At 42.5% G+C, this 19826-nt stretch overlaps 2 protein-coding genes across 2 annotated transcripts in view; both read right to left on the bottom strand.

The window, feature by feature from the left end:
• The window catches only part of LOC130127384 (disks large homolog 5-like), a 30333-nt gene extending 28418 nt beyond the window's left edge, over positions 1-1915 (bottom strand). Inside the window, exon 1 of the mRNA XM_056297013.1 lies at positions 1388-1915. Coding sequence (XP_056152988.1) covers positions 1388-1685 — 298 coding nt within the window. The 5' untranslated portion in view covers positions 1686-1915. The remainder of the gene's footprint in view (positions 1-1387) is intronic.
• Positions 1916-5269: 3354 nt separating this feature from the next.
• Positions 5270-18856, bottom strand: anxa11b (annexin A11b). The gene is made up of 15 exons (XM_056296599.1): positions 18799-18856; positions 15752-16097; positions 14786-14826; positions 14438-14587; positions 14210-14297; positions 14005-14099; positions 13758-13871; positions 13412-13502; positions 9610-9689; positions 9431-9487; positions 9011-9104; positions 8636-8731; positions 7745-7803; positions 7087-7209; positions 5270-6967 (listed from the first exon to the last, which is right to left on the bottom strand). The coding sequence occupies exons 2-15, from the start codon at positions 16086-16088 to the stop codon at positions 6908-6910; spliced, it is 1485 nt and encodes a 494-aa protein (XP_056152574.1). The 5' UTR covers positions 16089-16097; positions 18799-18856; the 3' UTR covers positions 5270-6907.
• Positions 18857-19826: the final 970 nt, after the last annotated feature.

Raw genomic sequence — 19826 nt, 5'->3', positions numbered from 1 at the left:
TGGGATGCGGGGGAGGAGTACATATATCCAAAAATAGATCTACCCCGGAGCCTATGATCTGTGTCATCTCCTTCTTGTAAACTTAAAACTACCAGCCACAAAAGGCTGTTATTTTCATGTGAGGAAACAAAACACAACAGTGGCATTCAGCTGATTGGAGGAGGCTCACATTTTCAGGATTTAATGCAATTTGCATATGTGTGTGTTAGGGGGATGGAAGTGGGGACTGCATACTGTATATTTGTATGTATATCTGTTTTTATGTCTGTTTTGTGTACTTCTGCACTTTGACCACCTGAATTTCCTTATCTGGGATAATGAAGTTTACCTTGACCTCATGAAATGCAATTTGTAATGCATTGGATCGTTGCCATGCCAAGTCAAATCTAATGCAACATGGCTCTGTCTCGTGTCATCCCCTTCAAACAAGGTCTTTTTAGGTGACTAAACTAGAAACCATCAAGAACGTGTCAAATGGTGTACTCTGCAGTCAACGCTCAACCTTAAATGTGTTTGTAAATAGACTAAAAGGAATGACATGGCCAATTGCTCTCTTCAAATGTGCTCGGAAAAGTTTTCGTCAATGATTAAAAGGGTCTGACATTTTCCACCTTCCTTGTATTGAGTTATCCACGTGTACAATGATTCAGATGTCATGGCTGAAACAGATTTTATTCTCCCCTCTTAAAAACACATCATGCATCAATGTATTCATGATGGAGAAAAACCAACTGAAACCCAGATCTTGTGATCTCCGCTGCACGCTCTCCCTACGCATCACTCTGAAATGATCACTGTAAACTGTGTGCACTACAAAGCTGTTCGAACCCAGCTACATAGCAACTCATTTAAGTGTCTGCTCATTCATTTGACTCATTCATTTGACTTTGACAAGGCATTATTGATTCCATTCCCTCAGTAATGGCACAGCCGGCCATGCTGTCACTGCATTGATTGTTTCAGTGCTTTAAGTCCATTAAATACTATCACAAACAGCAAGCAGGCTGTGCTTTAGGAGAATGAAAGGAGACAAACACAGCAGGGCGAGTTTGAATGAGAATCAAATCACATGACTGTGCAGAAAGACTGTCTCTCTTACCATTTTCGCCCAAAGGAGAGTCCTCTCTTTCATGAGGCTGTCATTTTGTCAACGTCATTCAGCTCGGATCATTATCAGAATTGGATCAGATTCAAAGGTCCGGTTAAACCCAAACTGGACCGCTGTACCATCAGATGTTATCCAATCAGAGAACCCCCCCCCCAAAGTTTGCCCATTTGAACATACTTCACGATATACAGTATTGATCGTTCACATTACGATGCCGTGATTCAGCATCACCCGAAATGTCGGTACAAAAAAAAACAAACAAACAAAAAAACTTCTCACCAGTTGTGCGATCTACCGGTCCGGTGTTGTTGGAGAGGATGGAGCTCAGGTGAGGGTGCGTCTTTTCCAGAGCCGTGCGAAACTCCTGGAAATGGTCTCTGTCCTTTCTCATCAGCATCTTCAGCAGAAGATCCACTTTCTCGGAGCTGGAGGAGCAACCGTGGCCGAGGTCGTACCGCTCCGACGGGCTCAGGACGCCGGAGCGAGCCAGCGTGTCGACCACTCCGTCCGCGTCCGTTACCGACTCCAACAAGTTGCGGTGACACTTCTCCAGCAACTCTTTATGTTCGGACTCCATCTCTGCGGTGTACCGCAAGTAAAGCAAAGCACAGAAAAAGACAGAAAGATGATGGCGTCGAAACGAACACCGCCGCGACTTCTGACAGCCGCTTCAGTTCGGGGTGACGGCGGCCCACGAAAACCCGTCGCATCGCCGAGTCGAGAAGCTTTTCAAGCCGAATGGAAACGGCCGTAAGTGGCCATATTTGTTGCCCGCGGCTGTTGACTGCGCTAAGAAATAACAACACATTTCCCAGCGGCACCCTTCCCTCCGACTGTTTGCCCTCCTCGTCGGGAACACGCCTAAAGCCGTCCACCCCGTACGTGATAATCATCCCAGGGTCATCACTTCGGTGTCCATGTTGCAAAGTGTGACAAACTCTTCAAGCGTCCCTCTCACTACTGCGCCTACAAACTCCGCCATGTCTCTGCGTTTCAGCAGCTGGAGCGCCCTGCCAATCATATTTTCGTCCAATGGCCATGTTAGGTAAAAGAGGGCGGGACCTTTATTTTTATTTTTTTTAGTCCAGGCGCACCTGGTAATGCAGAACGACACTTTCCCATCTGCATGTGAACAAACATGAAGGGCCAACACAACCTTTTCACCGCTTGACAATTACGTCAATGTCAAAACTTTCCAAATAATACACCGCTTATTCTCAGCTTTTTACCTCCCGGAACATTCTTTTCCCGTTCAAACTGAAGGTGCTTGTGCTACATACAGTTCGTTATGCAACGCTATGAATATTGCAATTTCATTTTTCTCATCTAATATGGGCCCACATACACACACACACACACACACACACACACACAGTGCTATTAGTCTGCCTGTGCCCACATAATCCATGTATATAATAATAATAATAATAATAATAATAAACTTTGTGTATATAACACGTTTCCAAACAAGGTTACTCTCTCTATATATACAGCTAGACAGTGCTATTGGTCCTCCAGTGCCCACATAATCCATGTGATGGATCCAAAATGAGGATTCTCCCTCAAAGCAGATATTGCATCTGCAGAGAGATTGCGATTCTTAAGAAACTGGGAGGTCGAGAATATGAGAGATTACGTGTAAGGATACAAGATGCCTCTGACCCCCCTGGAGTCATAGATGAGGATATGGAAATCTGCTTTTTAGATCTATTACTATGACTGCGGATGACAGTGTCGTTAAGTGGACGCAACAGCCCCGGGGAGTGTAACTACACTTACCTTGAGTAAACCATGAAAGCATAGTGGATGTGGTTTATGAATTCAATCCAGCGTTCAGTGTGCCCATAAATTGTCTCACTTGAATTTTAAACAGTTTTAGCTGATTATGAAACTCAACAACATCTTTTTTTCTTTGTTTTTTGTTTTTTGGTAACAGGCGAAATTCCACATTGATTGTACCAAGAAAAAAAGGATATTCCATCTTTATCTTTAAAGTTTGGGAATTCCTACTTGAAAAAAAAAGTTTAAACACAGTCAAGTGGAATGAGAGCCATGTGTTGTGGAGCGGTGTCATTTCAAGATGTGTTTTTCTTTTTTATCCTACAAATCCGTCCGAGTTGACAAGCACACTGTGTACACAAAGCATTGAAAATTAGAGTAAATAGTCTGAGGATGATTGTTTTTACATTTCATCAAAAAAGTCTTTGGGTTGCATGAATTGCTTTGAGTGTTTTGATGAGACCTGCATGCTTAAAGCAGAGAGACTGGATACTGATATTTGTTACTACATCTCATTATGTGCTGTTCATGTGCTGTAATCCTTGGGTTTGTAATTTGCTTAAATGCACTCATGAAGTTTAAAGCGGGATTATGTCCCTGGCAACCAAATGTCACTTAACCACACATTCCACATTGGATGATTCAGGGGAAATTCCACTCCAACCAACTATTTACTCAAGACTTGACTTCACTGATTTGTTGCCACTGTTCAATACTTACTCTATTGATTGCCTGTTTCTATAACACAGTAGTAATGGTATAGGTCCGTGTTGAAAATGCAGATTTATCCTAGTTGTACAGTAAGAACTTGCATTAATTTCACAAAAGATTTGCATTAAATGGGACTTTGCATGCATGGACAATACTTCATTTGTGAAACAATATCAATTATTTTGCAAGAGTAGGTGTCAAAAATGGTCAGCGGATTCAATTTCAGATATTGAATATGAGTTAAAGCGTCAGGGGTGTGAGGGACTGTGAAGGCATACAGATAATCACTGTCTCTACCAGCAGCACTAGTGGTGAAAAGGGATATTATTGATCGGCAAGCCTCTCATGTGCTGCCACGGAGAGCTGCACTAAACAGCTGGTGACAGCGTACATCCCTGGCTCGCTCCGTGTGTGTGTGTGTGTGTGTGTGTGTGTGTGTGTGTGTGTGTGTGTGTGTGATGAGTTCCATTTTGGACATAGCACTGGCAAAACTGTTTAGCTCACATCAGCGCCAGCTGTTAATGATTTAAAGTCATTTTACTTAGAAATCAGATTCAAGGATATGTTCTGCTTTATCTCTAATGACAAGAATATATATACCAACCAAATGAAAGGCTTGATTTCCTTTTGACCTTCATTTTCAGGACGTATCACCATGAAGTCATATTTAGAGAAAATATACCAATACCATTAAATGCACCATTACACACCTGTATATAGAAACACATTTGTTGTGCCTGTACATGCTGGTCATTCCTTGCATAAATGAAGTGAGAATAGCACAAAATGAAGTAAAGGTTGCTGAAGTAATTGGGCTCCCCTATCCAAACCAATCCCAACTCCAAGGAGAGAGAGACAATAGACACAAAACTTTCAGACATTGCTGGTGTGTCTCACATGAAACACTATTTATAGTCTCCAGAAAAGCTCTTTGTGCTCTGCCACGCCATTGCCCTTGTCAATGAACTGTAAAACGAAACTTGAACATTTTCTTCCTCCTCGGAATAGAGAGCAAGACACACAGATAAGTCACTTATATAAGCCAAATCACTTGCACCTTTACAGTAGGTGCAACCTCTATTCCTCCAAAGAGAGCCTTGCTTGCTGCTGTCATGATATAGCCCAAGGTGGTGAGGGGGATATGGACCTTGCTTTGAAATGCAAATGTGCATATTGTGTGCCAGCTCACGGTGGAGTCGCCAGTCAGTGTTTTTCTTTTACTTTTCTTGGGGGGGGGGCCCCATTTTCTCCCAAATTGTACCCGGCCAATTACCCAACTCTTCTGAGCTGTCCCGGTCGCTGCTCCACCCCGTGTGCTGATCCGGGGAGGGCTGCAGACTACCACAAGCCTCCTGCGATACATGTGGAGTCGCCAGCCGCTTCTTTTCACCTGACAGTGAGGAGTTTCGCCAGGGAGTGGCATGGGAGGATCACACTGTTCCCCCTCCCCCCTGAACATGTGCCCAAACCGACCAGAGGAGGCGCTAGAGCAGCGACCAGGACACATACCCACATCCGGCTTCCCACCCGCAGACACGGCCAATTGTGCCTGTAGGGACGCCCGACCAAGCCGGAGGTAACACGGGGATTCGAACCGGCGATCCCCATGTTGGTAGGCAATGGCCGGTCGGTGCTGTAATGCAAACACATCACCCCGGTTCACACAGAATATTCTATTATGTCCAAACGTTTTTATTGAAATAATTGGCGGCTTTACATAATCCTCGGGAGACGTCACAACTACACATGGCAAATGTTAAAAAAAGAAATGACAACAGCATACATTGAAATTCAGGACTGGAATATTATCATATTGCAAGGAAGGCGGCAAAACAGTGTTAGTGCAGTAGCTACTCAGAGTTAGGTCAGAAACATCATACATCCACTTTATGTGCACCAAGAGCCCTCTACTGGTAATAACACACAAACCAGGAATAGATATACTATCTATGAATGAAAGTATTGTAACAGCAGCACTGAGAAACAAACAGTGCTATTATTACATCTTTTTTTCATTGAAACAAGGATACTGATTGACTGCCACACAAAAGTGTTAACATATGGACTTCCATTACAGCTGAGAAGGCCAGTTGTTGACACACAGCAGCACTGACATAGGCACATGCTATAGGCTTTGGGGTTTTTTTTGTTTTTTTTAGCTTCCCATATAAAAGGCCACGTTGTTCCTACAACTGTTAAACCATAAACGGAACTATTCATATGCAAAGAACAAAAATAGAAATGTGGCAACTCTTGTGTAAATTAGACATTTGCATAGACTTGCAGGCAGCACTAAAGCTCAGGTTAGTTAGTGTACATGGCCACTTCAAAGACGGAATAGGTAACTTTACAGATCTCGATATCTCGTTTTCTTCTGTTCTACAGATTACTGCTAATTAACACGGCTGAACGGTAATGGCATCATCAAACAACTATGAGCAATTGCAGCTGCAACATTCATAATTGTATTCGATGTGGGCATGATTTCATCATTGAAGCTTTTGCCCGCTGGCAATTAGTCAGCCAACTCATGATTAACGAGATTTCATGCATGTGTACTGTTGATGTTGTGTCGGAAAAGAAAGCGTTATGTAAATAATGCGTTTAGATATTGCCCTCATTCTAAAAATGGAAACGGCACGGCTGCTGCTATACTTTATTTAGCTGTTCCTTTATTTTTGTTCTTATGTTGTGACTGTATTGATCCTGTGAGAGAAGGGATAACTGTATTAAATTGAAAAATGCACTGAGGTAGACTGATACACTGATGCTGAAGATAAATGCTTCATGTTGACCCTCTGCTCCTATAGGTTACAACTATTAGCTGTGCAGATGAATCAGATGATTGACATTTGCTCACAGTTATGATAGGCTAATTTTGCAGCCAATCAAGAGTGGTTCTCACAAAGTCTATGCCACAAAAATGTGTGCGTTTGTGTGTGTGTGTGGGGGGGGGTGTTGCAATGCTGTACACAACGTTAGGGGGCCCACTTTTTGCTCTAAACTGCCTTGCCTCGAACAGTGAGGCAAAGTTATCTACCCCGTCTTTAAAAATCTCCATATATCTCCATTTATCTGTATCTAAATAAAAGTTATTTATTATTTGTCAATCACATAAAACTATACAGTTGCAAAAAGTTACACATCTTTGAATATAGTTGAGAAAATGCCTCACGTATATAAGATTGATTGGCTGCTGTCGTTTAAAAAGTAAAATTTACTGCATGCATGCATCAGTGATACAAGGTCCGGCAACATTGGTACAATGTGGACAACTGCGCCATCCTTGTGAGCGGAAGCGCGTTCCTGCTAGTCACTACCTCCACAGAGCTTCAACAGCAGCTTCTGGTAATCTCCAGAGGTATCACCCTGCGATGAAGAGGGAAAGAGACGGAGGATGGTTGTAACGCTATCATATAAGAAAACCAATCTCATAGAAATGCTCAATTATGAGGAGCAGAAATTGAAGACCCAGTTTTTTGACTCACAGAGATGTGGGTGTACAGGGATTTGCCGTAGGTCCTGACATACACCGGTCTGATGTCCAACATATCAATTTCGGAGCGGGACACCATGATCCGGATAAGGGTCCTGTCCTTGGTCCCAGCTCCCTGTCAATGCATAATTATAAGCATCATCATCACCATCATCATCATATTTATATCGTGCTGTTCTAGACATGCAAAGTGCTTCACATTGAAGGGAGTAACTCACTTCAACCATCACCAATGTGTAGCACCACCTGGGTGATGCACGGCAACCATTTTTGCGCCAGACCGCTCACCACACATCAGCTTGAGGTGGAGAGGGAGGAATCATTGAGCCAATTATATGGGGGATGATTAGGTGGCCAGACGGAGAGAGCCAGGTTGGGAATTTTGCCAGGACAGGGTGCCAGGATAATTCGCAAGGAGGTCACAGAACAGGGTCAGCTAGAGAATAGCCCTCCAAGAGCGAGTTGATAATTCAAAGTCTTGTTAAAGGACACGTCAGCAAGGCAAACACATGCTAATGCATGGTTATGAATCTCTGGTTAGGGTCATTCAACCAATGCCAATCTGCTGCTCAAAGGTATAGTGATGTGCACAAACGCTTTATTGACATGGATTTGTACAACAGGAAACCATGATTTTACAATGAGCATACCTGCATTGCCTTATGGAGTCTTTCTGCAAAGTAGGCAGGGGTGTTCTTGATACATTTCACTAAAAAGTAAGAGGAAATATTAGTGACTAGAATTAGTGCACAGTCCATTTCTAATTTTAACGGGACACAAAAGGGCTAGCTGTGTATTTTCATTAGCTCTAATTTTCGGTAAAACCTCTCTAACATAGAGTACTTGGAAATGCTTTTTTTTTTTGGATTTCTCCCCCCTTTTTTCTCCCCAATTGTACCCGGCCAATTACCCCACTCTTCCGAGCCATCCTGGTCTCTGCTCCACCCCCTCTGCCAATCTGGGGAGAGCTGCAGACTACCACATGCCTCCTCCGATACATGTGGAGTGGCCAGTCGCTTTTTTTCACCTGACAATGAGGAGTTTAACCAGGGGGACGTAGCACGTGGGAGGATCACACTATTCCCCCCAGTTCCCCTTCCCCCCTGAACAGGCGCCCTGACCGACCAGAGGAGGCGTTAGTGCAGCTACCAGGACACAGACCTACATCTGGTTTCCCATCCGCAGACACGGCTAACTGTGTCTGTAGGGACGCCCAACCAAGCCAGAGGTAACACGGGGATTGGAACCGGTGATCCCTGTGTTGGTAGGCAATGGAATAGACTGCTACGCTACCCGGACTCCCAGGAAATGGGAAATGTAATTTAAAATAATGAATGCAAATGTCTTCAAAATGCCACATCTAGTCTAATCTGCAATAAAATGTTTTAGTTTTATGTGACAGGGAAGTTGCTAACAACAGGGAAGTTCTAGCAACTTCACTAAAATTATAGAAACACATTTCAGGCATTGTCAGATAAGTCGGTTTGGTAGTCTCAGATGTGCAAAGGTGAGTTTTCAATGTGGGATATTGGAGGACCTACCGACAGCCACCATGCCAGATTCCACATCTCCAGACATCTCCCTGCAGATGCTCTTTTCAATTTCGCGGCCACACATCTGCTGATACTCGTGAAACACTGGCAGAGACATGAGTCACAGGAAGATCGGTTAAATCACAGCATACGGACAATGTCACCCAAGGTATAGGACTACTAGGATGTATGAGAGAAAAATTTGTATAATACATTTTTTGTTTTTGCTTTTTCAGAAGTTAGTGAGTTCATGATTTAGTATGCCAAATTGTGTGTACATTAGTCAAATGTTTCAAAAATGAATAAGTCAAATGGGGAACTCAAAGTGTTTGAAGGAAGAGCGATAATCATTTGAGGAAGGACTGCCATGTCAAAAAGGCTCACCTGCCTGAAGGTGAGGCTTGCTGCGGGCACACAGGATGGCGTTGAACTGTGACTCATCAGTTCCGACTTTATTTTCCCCAGCGGCATACAGTTTCTGTTTCATGCATACATACACAAACACAGGAGCCCCATAAATAGCAGCAACAGGAATCAGCAACACTTTATTTGTCATTTCGTTTCCCCCCAGCCCACAGAAGTGCAACACAACGACAAAAACACATATCCAAACTAAACACATATATCCAAACTAAGCAACAGCAAAAAATAAATAAATAAAAATCCCTGTCCAAGTGAACGAACGCCAGCCAGGATGACTGTCGGAACTGCCAGTCTGCACGGGCTAGCAGTTAGCTTAGCTTAGCATGCCAATTCCTTTATAAAATGTTCTGAAATGGAAACGGAATTTTAACAAATGTGTACCTGAGCATCCTGTTTGGCCAGGGAGATGTCCACAGTTTCCCTTTCGTCACGATTTCCCTGGAAAGCAGGGCGAAAAAAAAATTTTTTTTCACTCTAAAACAGAATCAATTGCAACGGACAAAAAGCAGTAATTCAGTCTCAGTATACAAACACTGTGGTGGTTATTACAGGTCAGCTACCTGACAGAGGGAGACCAGGAGTCTGCGGAAGTGTCCTGAGGTATCGTTGATGATAGCATCCTCCAGAGTCTTGCCGTACTCTGAAAACAAAATCACGACCTTTTAGGAAACTGACCAAATCCATTCGGTATCCTTAACTGTCTCGTATACAACATGCACTCAAGAATGTCAGCCAGATGAACTCGTGAGGTCAGACCCGCTGGCCGAACGACGGCCCAATTTTCCGTGGAGTTCTTTTTTTGCCATTTAATGTGTCATGAACGTAGGCTTTTCAACTGGACTGTAGAGGTAACTGTTCATTATAACACGGCCATGTGTGTCACGTTATCGGGGTAAAAAGTCATACAACAACTTGCCATGCTGTGCACACAGCTGTGTTATTAACACCTCTGGCCTGCTCCCAGTGAGCTGCTGGGTGATCTCTCCTGGTACACTTGTTGATAATAAATATCCACTGTTACTACTAGTACCACAACCTCTACAATTACAACTACTGCTTCTACTAATACTACTACCACGATTACTACCACTTCTACTACAACTACTGCTTCTACTAATACCACAATTACTAACACTTCTACTACTACAACTCCATACAACAACAATTACTACTGCTACTACATGCAATAACAACAACTACTACTACCACCACTACTATTACTACTACAACAACTATTACTGCTACTACTACTTCAAACAACTACAACCATCACTACAACCACCACCACCAACAACAACAACAGCAACAGCAACAATTACCATGACTATCACTAGTAGTAATACCACTACTACTACTGTAACTATGTCTGGAACCCATTCACCATTCATACCACTTTAATTACATCTCTAATGGTTTTATGTTTACTGAGACTGGTTAATTGGTGTTTTTACACCAATTAACCAGTGGGGGGGGGCTGGATTCAGGGCAATATTTTGCTTCTAAGTTAACTGGTTAATTGGTGTTTTTTACACCAATTAACCAGTGAGGGGAGAAAACTGGATTCAGGGCAATATTGTGCTTCTAAGCCATGATGATTTTAATTTTGTAGTATTTCCACCAAATCATAATGCAGAAGCACAATTTACACGTTATGATGTGTTAATTGAGCTTTTACATTATGATTATACTACATCTCTGAATAAGTGAATTTGAATTATTTGAATGTTGACTCAAGGGAAGACTACTCATATCTTAAGCTTTTCTAACACAAAGGGTTTAAATTAAATGTACTTTATTGTATATTTTCTTTGGATTGTTGCAGTTTTCACAATTTACTTAGAGCCTAAAAAAATTATAATATAAAATCGCAATATTTATAATATCGTGATATCTGAAAAATCACAACATGCATTGAACTGGCACAAAAATATTGCTGTAATATCAGGAGGCAACATCCAGCCCCATTGTTTACACACCTTCCAGTAAAACAGACCTGTCCCCTGAATAACGGTTAGCTATGAAAGTTGTGAAAGCATCTTCCATTTTCTAGTCGAGCTCTTTAAAAATCTATAAACGTATCTAAAACCATCCATTATCAGAACCGCTTATCCTGCTGTCAGAGTCGCGGGGATGCTGGAGCCTATCCCAGCAGTCATTGGGCGGCAGGCGGGGAGACACCCTGGACAGGCCAACACGCCATCACACAGGGCCCACACACACACACACACACACACACAGATTCATACCTAGGGACAATTTGGTAAGGCCGATTCACCTGACCTACATGTCTTTGGGCTGTGGGAGGAAACCAGAGCCCCCAGAGGAAACCCACGCAGACACGGGGAGAACATGCAAACTCCACACAGAGGACGAACCAGGACGACCCCCAAGGGGGGACTACCCCGGAACTCGAACCCAGGACCTTCTTGTTGTGAGGCAACCGCGCCAACCACTGCACCATCACGCCGCCCCGAATAACAGTCATTTAAATTAATTATAGTATTAATTTAAATAATTTAAATTAATTATAGCATTAATTTAAATGCCCAACGGGCCGGATTAAACAGCCCAACAGGCCATATGTGGCATGCGGGCCATAGGTTGCCCACCCCTCCTTTAGCCAGTATCTTCAGATCAGTATTAAGTAGTGAGATAGGTCGGTAAGATGCACAATCAAGGGGTTTCTTACCTTTTTTGAGCAATATAGAAACTGAGGCCTCACAGCACTGAATGATTCGCAAACATTTTGGACAATAATGGGAAAAGAAGCTAAGAAAATTTCTTATAAAATTCAGTTGGAAAACTGTCTGGCCCTGGAGACTTGCCACTCTGCATGGTTCCAATTGCTTGCATTATTTCAATTTCAGAGATGGGCTCCTCAAGTCTATCTTTAACATTCACATCAATGGAGGGGTTCTCAAGTTTTTGGAAAAAGGAATCAATTAATGACGGACCTACATGGAGGTCAGAAGCATAAAGTTTTGAATAAAAATCACAAAATGTATAATTTATTTCATCATGGTCAGTAGTGACTATACCTGAGGGAGTAGGAATTTCTACTATGGTTTGACGAGCCGATGCCTGGCAAAGCTGATGTGCAAGAATTCTACCGGATTTCCCCCCGTTCATAATTATTGGAGCGCGATTTCAAAAGCAGGCTCTCTGCATGTCCATTTGACAAAACTTCATATTCTGTTTGTAGTGAAAGACTTTTTTATGTAAGTCGGGTGATGGGGAAGTGGCATAAACTCTATCAAGTTCCAGGATTTCATCCTGTAAGGCATTAATACATTGCATTTTACATTTAAATGTAGTAAAATGTAAAAAAAATCTATGTAAAAATGTTTAAAAAAAAAAGATGTATCTAAAACCTAGAGCTACAAATAAAATTCCAGATCGAGGTTTCAAAATGTGCACCATCTCCATCATACCCGACACAGGCTAACAAGGTAATGCAACCACACTATGGCAAAAGGAAAACTACAGCGACAGTCAGCACTTATGCACTTAAATCTATATGCTGAATGAGACGAAGTCAGAACTGACTATTGCGTCAACTCATCAGCTAAAAGCAGGCAATGCACAAATGTCTGGCTGCAGGATGCACTGCAGTGGTAGACAATATCCACACTGGCCAGCTGCTATGCTACAGCCCTGAATGGAAAGAAGGCCACTCCTAATATAGACTGTGTGTATGTGTGTGCTGCTAAGTACACGCATACACACGGTCTCTTAGGAGTGGCCAACTGATCTTGGTATGAGCATTAAGAACTCTAAGTATATAAATAGTGGTTGCAGGCTTATCTTCTATTACTATCCATGGTCAATGTACCTAGTCTAATAAGCATCTATCTCAGTAGCCATACGATGTTCATGGTAAGACTGGCTCCTCATCCACCATATGTTGCTATACAAAGACATCATTTTTGAGAGAGGTTCAAGCTATGGGTGAGAAGCTATTTTGCATCTAAAATAAATACAATACTTTGATCTGAATGCAGAGTACAACACAAACCAACTGGGAACTGAATAGATCAGGAGCTCCTTCCTCTCTTGTATCATTAGACCCATAAAAAAGGATTGCAGGCTAGATTAACATGAAAAAGCATACATACTCATATTTTAAGCTAGAAGATGCATGGAAATACATCAGATTTCCATAGTCAAATATTAGCATAAATACGAATGATGAATTAAAATGATACCCATTTGGCTCCTATCAGAGTACAAATACAAAACATACAACAGCCAATACTTTTACCTCACTTGAAAAAAAAGTTTGCATACCAGATATAGTATTATCATGCCCTTATAATCCCACTAACTTTTATCAACAATGGAAAGGAAGAGAGAAATGCTCACCAGATTTGTAAATATGATTGATTTCACGGATCTCGGCATTGGTGCGAGACGCCAGGATCTCAATCAGACAAGCTTCATCAGTTCCTGCACCCTGCAAGGAAAAACAGCATAACCAAATGAAAATGCAACTCATACCTCCTGAGACTTACACAGAAGAAGAGCTCATTTAAAGAACAATAACTTAAAATTAATCTGTTATTATTACAAGTGATTCAAGTCCGACTCAAACACTCAATTTAGGATTTTTTTTTTTCCTTCTCACAACATGATGAGTCATCACACAATGTGGTTTTTGCCCCCAGAACCAAAACTGCAGTGAGGGCAAGAAATAACTTGGCTTTCCAACCTTGATGGCCTCTCTGAGTTCAGAGGCATCAAACTGTGCAGGCGTCATCAGCATGGCAATAACAAGCTTCTCAAAGTTTCCAGTGAGCTCAGACTTCAGGTCGCGGATTAAATCCTGAGAGAAAAGCACAACATCATGAAAGCAAGGTCACCCGAGATATGAATCCCATATGGCGCATGTGGACCACAACAGCCGAAGGAAGCCAAATCATCTGTTTTTTGGTTGTTGTTCTTTTGGTAAATATTACCTTTCCATAAGTAGTTTTGTAGCCGGCTACCATTGGCACCCTCTGCTTGCTAGTGCGACTTCCAAGAAGTTCAATGATAGCTCCTTCATCAGTTCCTGTTCAGGTTTATCGAGATCACGTTACTATATGTCAGAGTCCATGTCATCTAATGAACAGCGTTTCTTTCTGAACATAGTCATTATTCAAATGAATATCATCAACTGACCAAAACCCTTCATTGCTTTGCGAAGGACTTCCACGTCCCTCAGTGGATCAGCCCCTGGGTAGTCTTTAATGGAGCCCCTGTATCCTTTCTGATGAAAAAAAAAAAAAAACAGAAAAAGAAGAAAGGGACTTTTTCATTTATGATAATGTTGAAATGTTTCAGATGTAAATTCGCCGTAATCGACATCAGAATATAGTTTTTGCTAAAAAAATAAATATGAATGCGTACTGAGATGGCAGGTGCCGCTGGTGAGTGGGTGGGGGCAGCGCCGCCGTATCCAGGCATGGAGGGGTTAGTCGGGGGGGCTCCGGGGTAATTTGGCATGGGCTGTTGGCCTGGAGCGGGACCCGCTGGGTACCCCTGCTGAGCCCCGCCTGGCTGGAAAGAGAGGACAGCTGTAAGTGGTAATACGCAATTTGGTGACAAACTTCATACATAACAAAGAAGGCTGAGATGGGATAGTAAGCAGAGATAAGGTGATTTGAACAAATAAGAGATTATGCTTAAGTCAGCCCATATGTTATTCACTCCTTGGCAGTGCAAAGGTGAGAAGCAAGAGAAAATATTCAAATGTACCATTCCATAGTCAGCTGGTGGTGCCCCACCCCATCCTCCTCCTGGAGACGAGAAGATAAATACACGAATGGACGACGGCGTTATAAAATGTTCCTGTTGTTCACATGAATTCTGTCTCAAGTTTCAAGTCTGACATGTGCACCAGTTACGCACACCGCAGCCAGTGTAATGAGAGGCTTAAGACCAAGTCTTGTTGACTTCCTGAACAAGACAGAGATGACTTGTCTCAATTACCCAATTTTATTTTGGCCGTGTCAATAGACATGCTGACGTGTCGCCCCTAAGCCTCCTTCATCAGGGCATGGAGGAAAAAAAGCAGTCTCGTCATATGAGTATGCATACATACATACATACATACATACATACATACATACATACATACATACAAGTATGCATGTACGTATGTATGTATGTATGTATGTATGTATGTATGTATACATGTATGTATACATATGTATGTATATATGTATGCATGCGTATGTAGTATATATGTATGTATGTAGTATATATGTATGTGTTCGTGGATGATTAGCTCAGAGGGTCACATAGTTAATCATTCCATAAGGTCATATGAGCATTTTTCTTTAACAATACGGTAGTGACTAAAAGCAAGTGAAGTGACATATAGTTTTAATAATCTCACTGAGGCAACAGCCCTCGAGATACCAATACATTTTATCTTTGCCATACTGAATACTGGATTTTGTTTATAGGAGGGAATTCCTGTATATGTTACATGATATGATGAAGGCAACAGTGGGCCATAATAAAACTGGTGAATTGAGACAAGTCAACTTTGTCCGGAAGATCAGTGCATGTGTGCAAACTTTTAAGCCTTGAGGTACTCAGCACTCAGATTATTATTATATATGACTTTGGTTTAACATCACAAACAAAATACCGAGAAGGCACATCCTTTGATAGATTCAACTTCATGAACAGATACGTCACAACACGTATTCTCACCTGCTGGAGGCATGGCAGGATAGCCTCCTGCTCCAGGCTGCGGTGCGTAGCCTCCTGCTTGAGGGGGGAAGCCTCCAGCCGCCGGAGGGTAGCCCCCCGCTGCTGGAGGATAACCGCCTGCAGCAGGAGGGTAACCGCCAGCTTGTGGTGGGTATCCGCCAGCTTGTGGTGGGTATCCCCCCGCCTGTGGGGGGTAGCCTCCTGGTGCAGGAGGGTAGCCCCCCACTGCTGGTGGGTAGCCACCTACTTGAGGGGGGTATGTCCCTGGTTGGGGTGGATAACCCCCTGCTTGTGGTGGGTAGGCACCGGACTGTGGAGGGTATCCAGGGTAGCTCATCTTAAGCTCCTATAGGGACAAGATAAAGCCATGGCTTATTTCTCTGATGAATGTGAGAAATCTAGATAATTGGATTTATTGTAAACATTTTGTGATTGAATGTTACCATGAAGAACACATTTTGTCTGAAGCGCCAGTGGATTTTCATTGCTGTTAATACATGGGTTTCTAGTGAGTTAAGTTTTTTTTTTTCAAATGGAGCTGAATTCTTGAGCCACATTCAAAAAGCAAGATGAAATACCTAATATTTACACCCCCAAATCCTCACTCCCATTTGGCACGGGTGTAAAACTGTCCCTCCCTTCCCCTAAGAGCAATGTAGGGAATTGTTGAAACTCTGGTCAAAAGCCTGAAGATAATTTTTTGCAGCTTAAACCCCATTTTGTGGCACGTTCATGGTTACACTGCCAAACAAAATTGGATAAACAAACAATAAAGAAATATGTTCTAACTAGGCTGCTATTGTAAGTTTTAATTTATCTCTGGTCATAAATTTTTTTCATATGTAATGCTATTTGAGTGCTTTGAGGACAGTGCTCTCGTGATTTCCTTGTGTCTAGATCTCCATTCTTGGACGATTACATAAGAGTACGCTCATTGTTTTTTACAGGGCTGAGTTTTCCTTCCTCTCAAAAAGTAATTAAGTGATCACAGACTAGAGTACTATGCTGGGTTACTTGTGCGTGGTACTTTTCATTGCCAGAGAATAATAAAAAACAGACTGCATAAGATAGTCAGCATATCCAGTAAGATCGCTGGACGACAGCAAAAGTGCACAACAACAATTTGTGAGTCCCGACTGGGGAGGAAAGGGCATGCAGTGCACATCCTCTGTTTACTGTATATGAGTCGTTGCCCTCTGGCCAGCATCATAGAGTACCACCCATGTGAACCCGGCGAACTCACAGATCATTTATGTCTACCAGTATATGCCAAAGCGTGGCAAAAGTGTGAAACAAAATGACTGAAACTTTGTGTGTGTGGATGCTGCACCTCATACTACTACTATATGTGGAGCTTGTTGTCGTTGTCTTGGCTGATTTTGTTATCAGTGGTGTTACAAATTGTCTATTTATCAGATGATGAATTTTCAAGGATAGTCAATCAATAGGTAAAATGTAGGCTACTTCACAATTATCTCTACGGCAACAAATTCACAATTCTTTAGACCTATGGCGCACTTATGTTTAACGAACGCAGATTAGTTTTGGACCTATTTTAAATGAAAACGCAAGTTTGTTGAAGGTGCAAGTCCCTACTCTCCCTCCTCTGAGTGTAAATAGGAATTGTTTGCCCAGAGTTATTTGCTCCTCCACGCCCTCTCCCGTCGTTTACTACGCGGGTTTACAGGCTTGTCCTTGGAAAACTGGATTATACGAGGTGGCGGATATCTGGCAGTACTGCAGAGTGGCGCCCTGTCACGACACATTTTGTATCCCCGAAAGAATATGTTTCCCGCGGCTGTTCCTGGTTCAGTGGCTTCGCGGAAAAGCAACGTCACGGTTACGTAGGACCCGTATTTTTAGATGGTCTTTTATTTGAATTACTGTTGTTCGTTGTTGGAGTTGGTTTTTGGTTGTACAAAGTGGCACAGCCAACCACAAGTCGGCAAATGGCAACTAGAAAAACACTTGTGCTATCAGTATGCCATGTCGTTTGTAAAACCGTGTTGATAATGACAATCTACACACACACACACACACACACACACATATATATATAACTAAATTTCTTTAATGGAAATAATTATAGGTAATCTACAACAAGTACGGTTTTCTACTTAAACAATAAAAATGTAAAAAAAATGGAAATACTGATTTTTCTTGAGAATAAAATAAATAAATTGTTGATACACTTCTGTATATCAAAATCAGTTATGTTGCTGCCGCCTGACTTCAAACAAAACAGTGTTCGAATCGATTTCTTTAAATCATAAAAATATAAGGTTGATATATTTATACCCAATAAAAGCATTACTTTGATAACAATTCCCGCGGGTATATTATTTACATTTTTTTTTAAATTTTTTATAGAAGACTGACTTGACTTGACTAGATAAACTCACATACTGCACCCACTTTAGATAAATCCATGCGCGTTCCAGAGATACCGCGGATATTGGCTACGGGATACATACTATTTTGGGGATGCGAAACTTGGCATGACTCGACTATTTAGTCCCTGTCGCATAAAGCCGTCTCTTGCTCGACAGGCCTGCAATCCACGCGTCGGCCAAAGGCTTTCGACCTGCCCTGCCTCCTGCTCCGCAGCATCTACGGCAGAACGCGCACCGGGTGTGCGTTACAAACGTTGTATCGCATCTCTCCGACATCTGCATCCGTTTCACGGCCCTGCCGTGAGCCGTTACATAATCCCACCCAGGCGAAGTTGCAGAGTCGGTCGCATTGAGCAACGTGTCAGGATTTAAAGCAGAAACAAGCGGAGACATTTTTTTGAAAAAAAAAAAAAACTCCATCCTGAAGGTTGACGATTGAAAAAGCGCCCCGTTTACGGTCGGCGTGTATACATTAGCATGAACACCGAGAGGGACTTCACAACAAGGGCAGACTTTGATTTACATTACACCGTGACAGATTTGATCAACACCTTTGTGCTATGGAGATGCGGTGGTGAATTGTATTTGAAACTGTGAACCCGGTATTTCGTTGACATTTCCCGATGACAATAAAAAAAGATTAGATGAACTTACTTTATCGCCACCGACTTCAGATCCAGGAAGAGACGGGGACAGCTCGCCTTATTTCTTCCCACCCGCATTTCACGAAGACCCGCCCTCCTCTGCATCTGATTGGTTATTAGTTGTTGCCTCCCTGGGTTAGGTTGGTTAGAATTAGAGTTAGGGTGGGGTTGGGGTTACAGTTAAGCCAATCAGAAGCAGAATAGGGGCCGTCTTCGCGAAATGCGGGTGGGGAAAATAAGGCGGACAGCTCGGCGTGGTTCAACAGGCGTACAAGTGGGTGGGTCCCCAACATTGTTTCCGTCCTGCAGCATAACCTTTGGTCGGAGCGATCAAAACCCGGATCGCTAAGGAAATCCTACGGGGCCACAGGTTTCTCTAAATAGTATCATGGCAAACTTTTAAGATTTTTTTTCCTTTCTCTAAACACATTTTTTGTTTTGACAACAGTAGACGTTTACTAATTTGCAGATGACTATACCCTTTAATCTACCCTCATTTCACCACAACGGATATTCGATTTGTAAATCTGCAGTTTTAAAAAACAATAGTAACGGAAAACATGACTATTTAATCGCCCCCTTATCTATTTTAGGCGGGTTGCTCAATGTATGGGCTCAGCCGGTGGTCACGCGCATCCTACCGCAACTCCTCCTCGCAGAATAATTTGGATTATGGAAAAATAACACGATTTATCCAGTGGGGGTCATTCGTATAGGTATGTTTTAACGTAATGCTTTTGCCATTGTTATTTGGCAACGTGGACGACCTGATGAAGACGGGATGAATTACATTTCTAAGCCCCAGTCCTGCGGGTCATTATCTATTACAGACGCTAGATGGCAGCAGTTGCCTTTGTATGGCGCACAGTCGATCTGCGTCAGTGGCAGAGTTGAGAAGAAGAAACGAGGCGCCAGATTTCGGTATTTATTTCTCTTATTTACTGTTATTCCCCTGGAACAGGGGTGCCCTCAGGCTTCATCGTGCTTTGCATGCACACCATCGCAGTATTTGCTGTGTCTCAGCTTTGACCATCTAAA

Source organism: Lampris incognitus, chromosome 17 (assembly GCF_029633865.1).
Source record: "Lampris incognitus isolate fLamInc1 chromosome 17, fLamInc1.hap2, whole genome shotgun sequence".
NCBI classification, from domain to species: Eukaryota; Metazoa; Chordata; class Actinopteri; order Lampriformes; family Lampridae; genus Lampris; species Lampris incognitus.
This window is presented reverse-complemented; position numbering and strand designations above follow the sequence as displayed.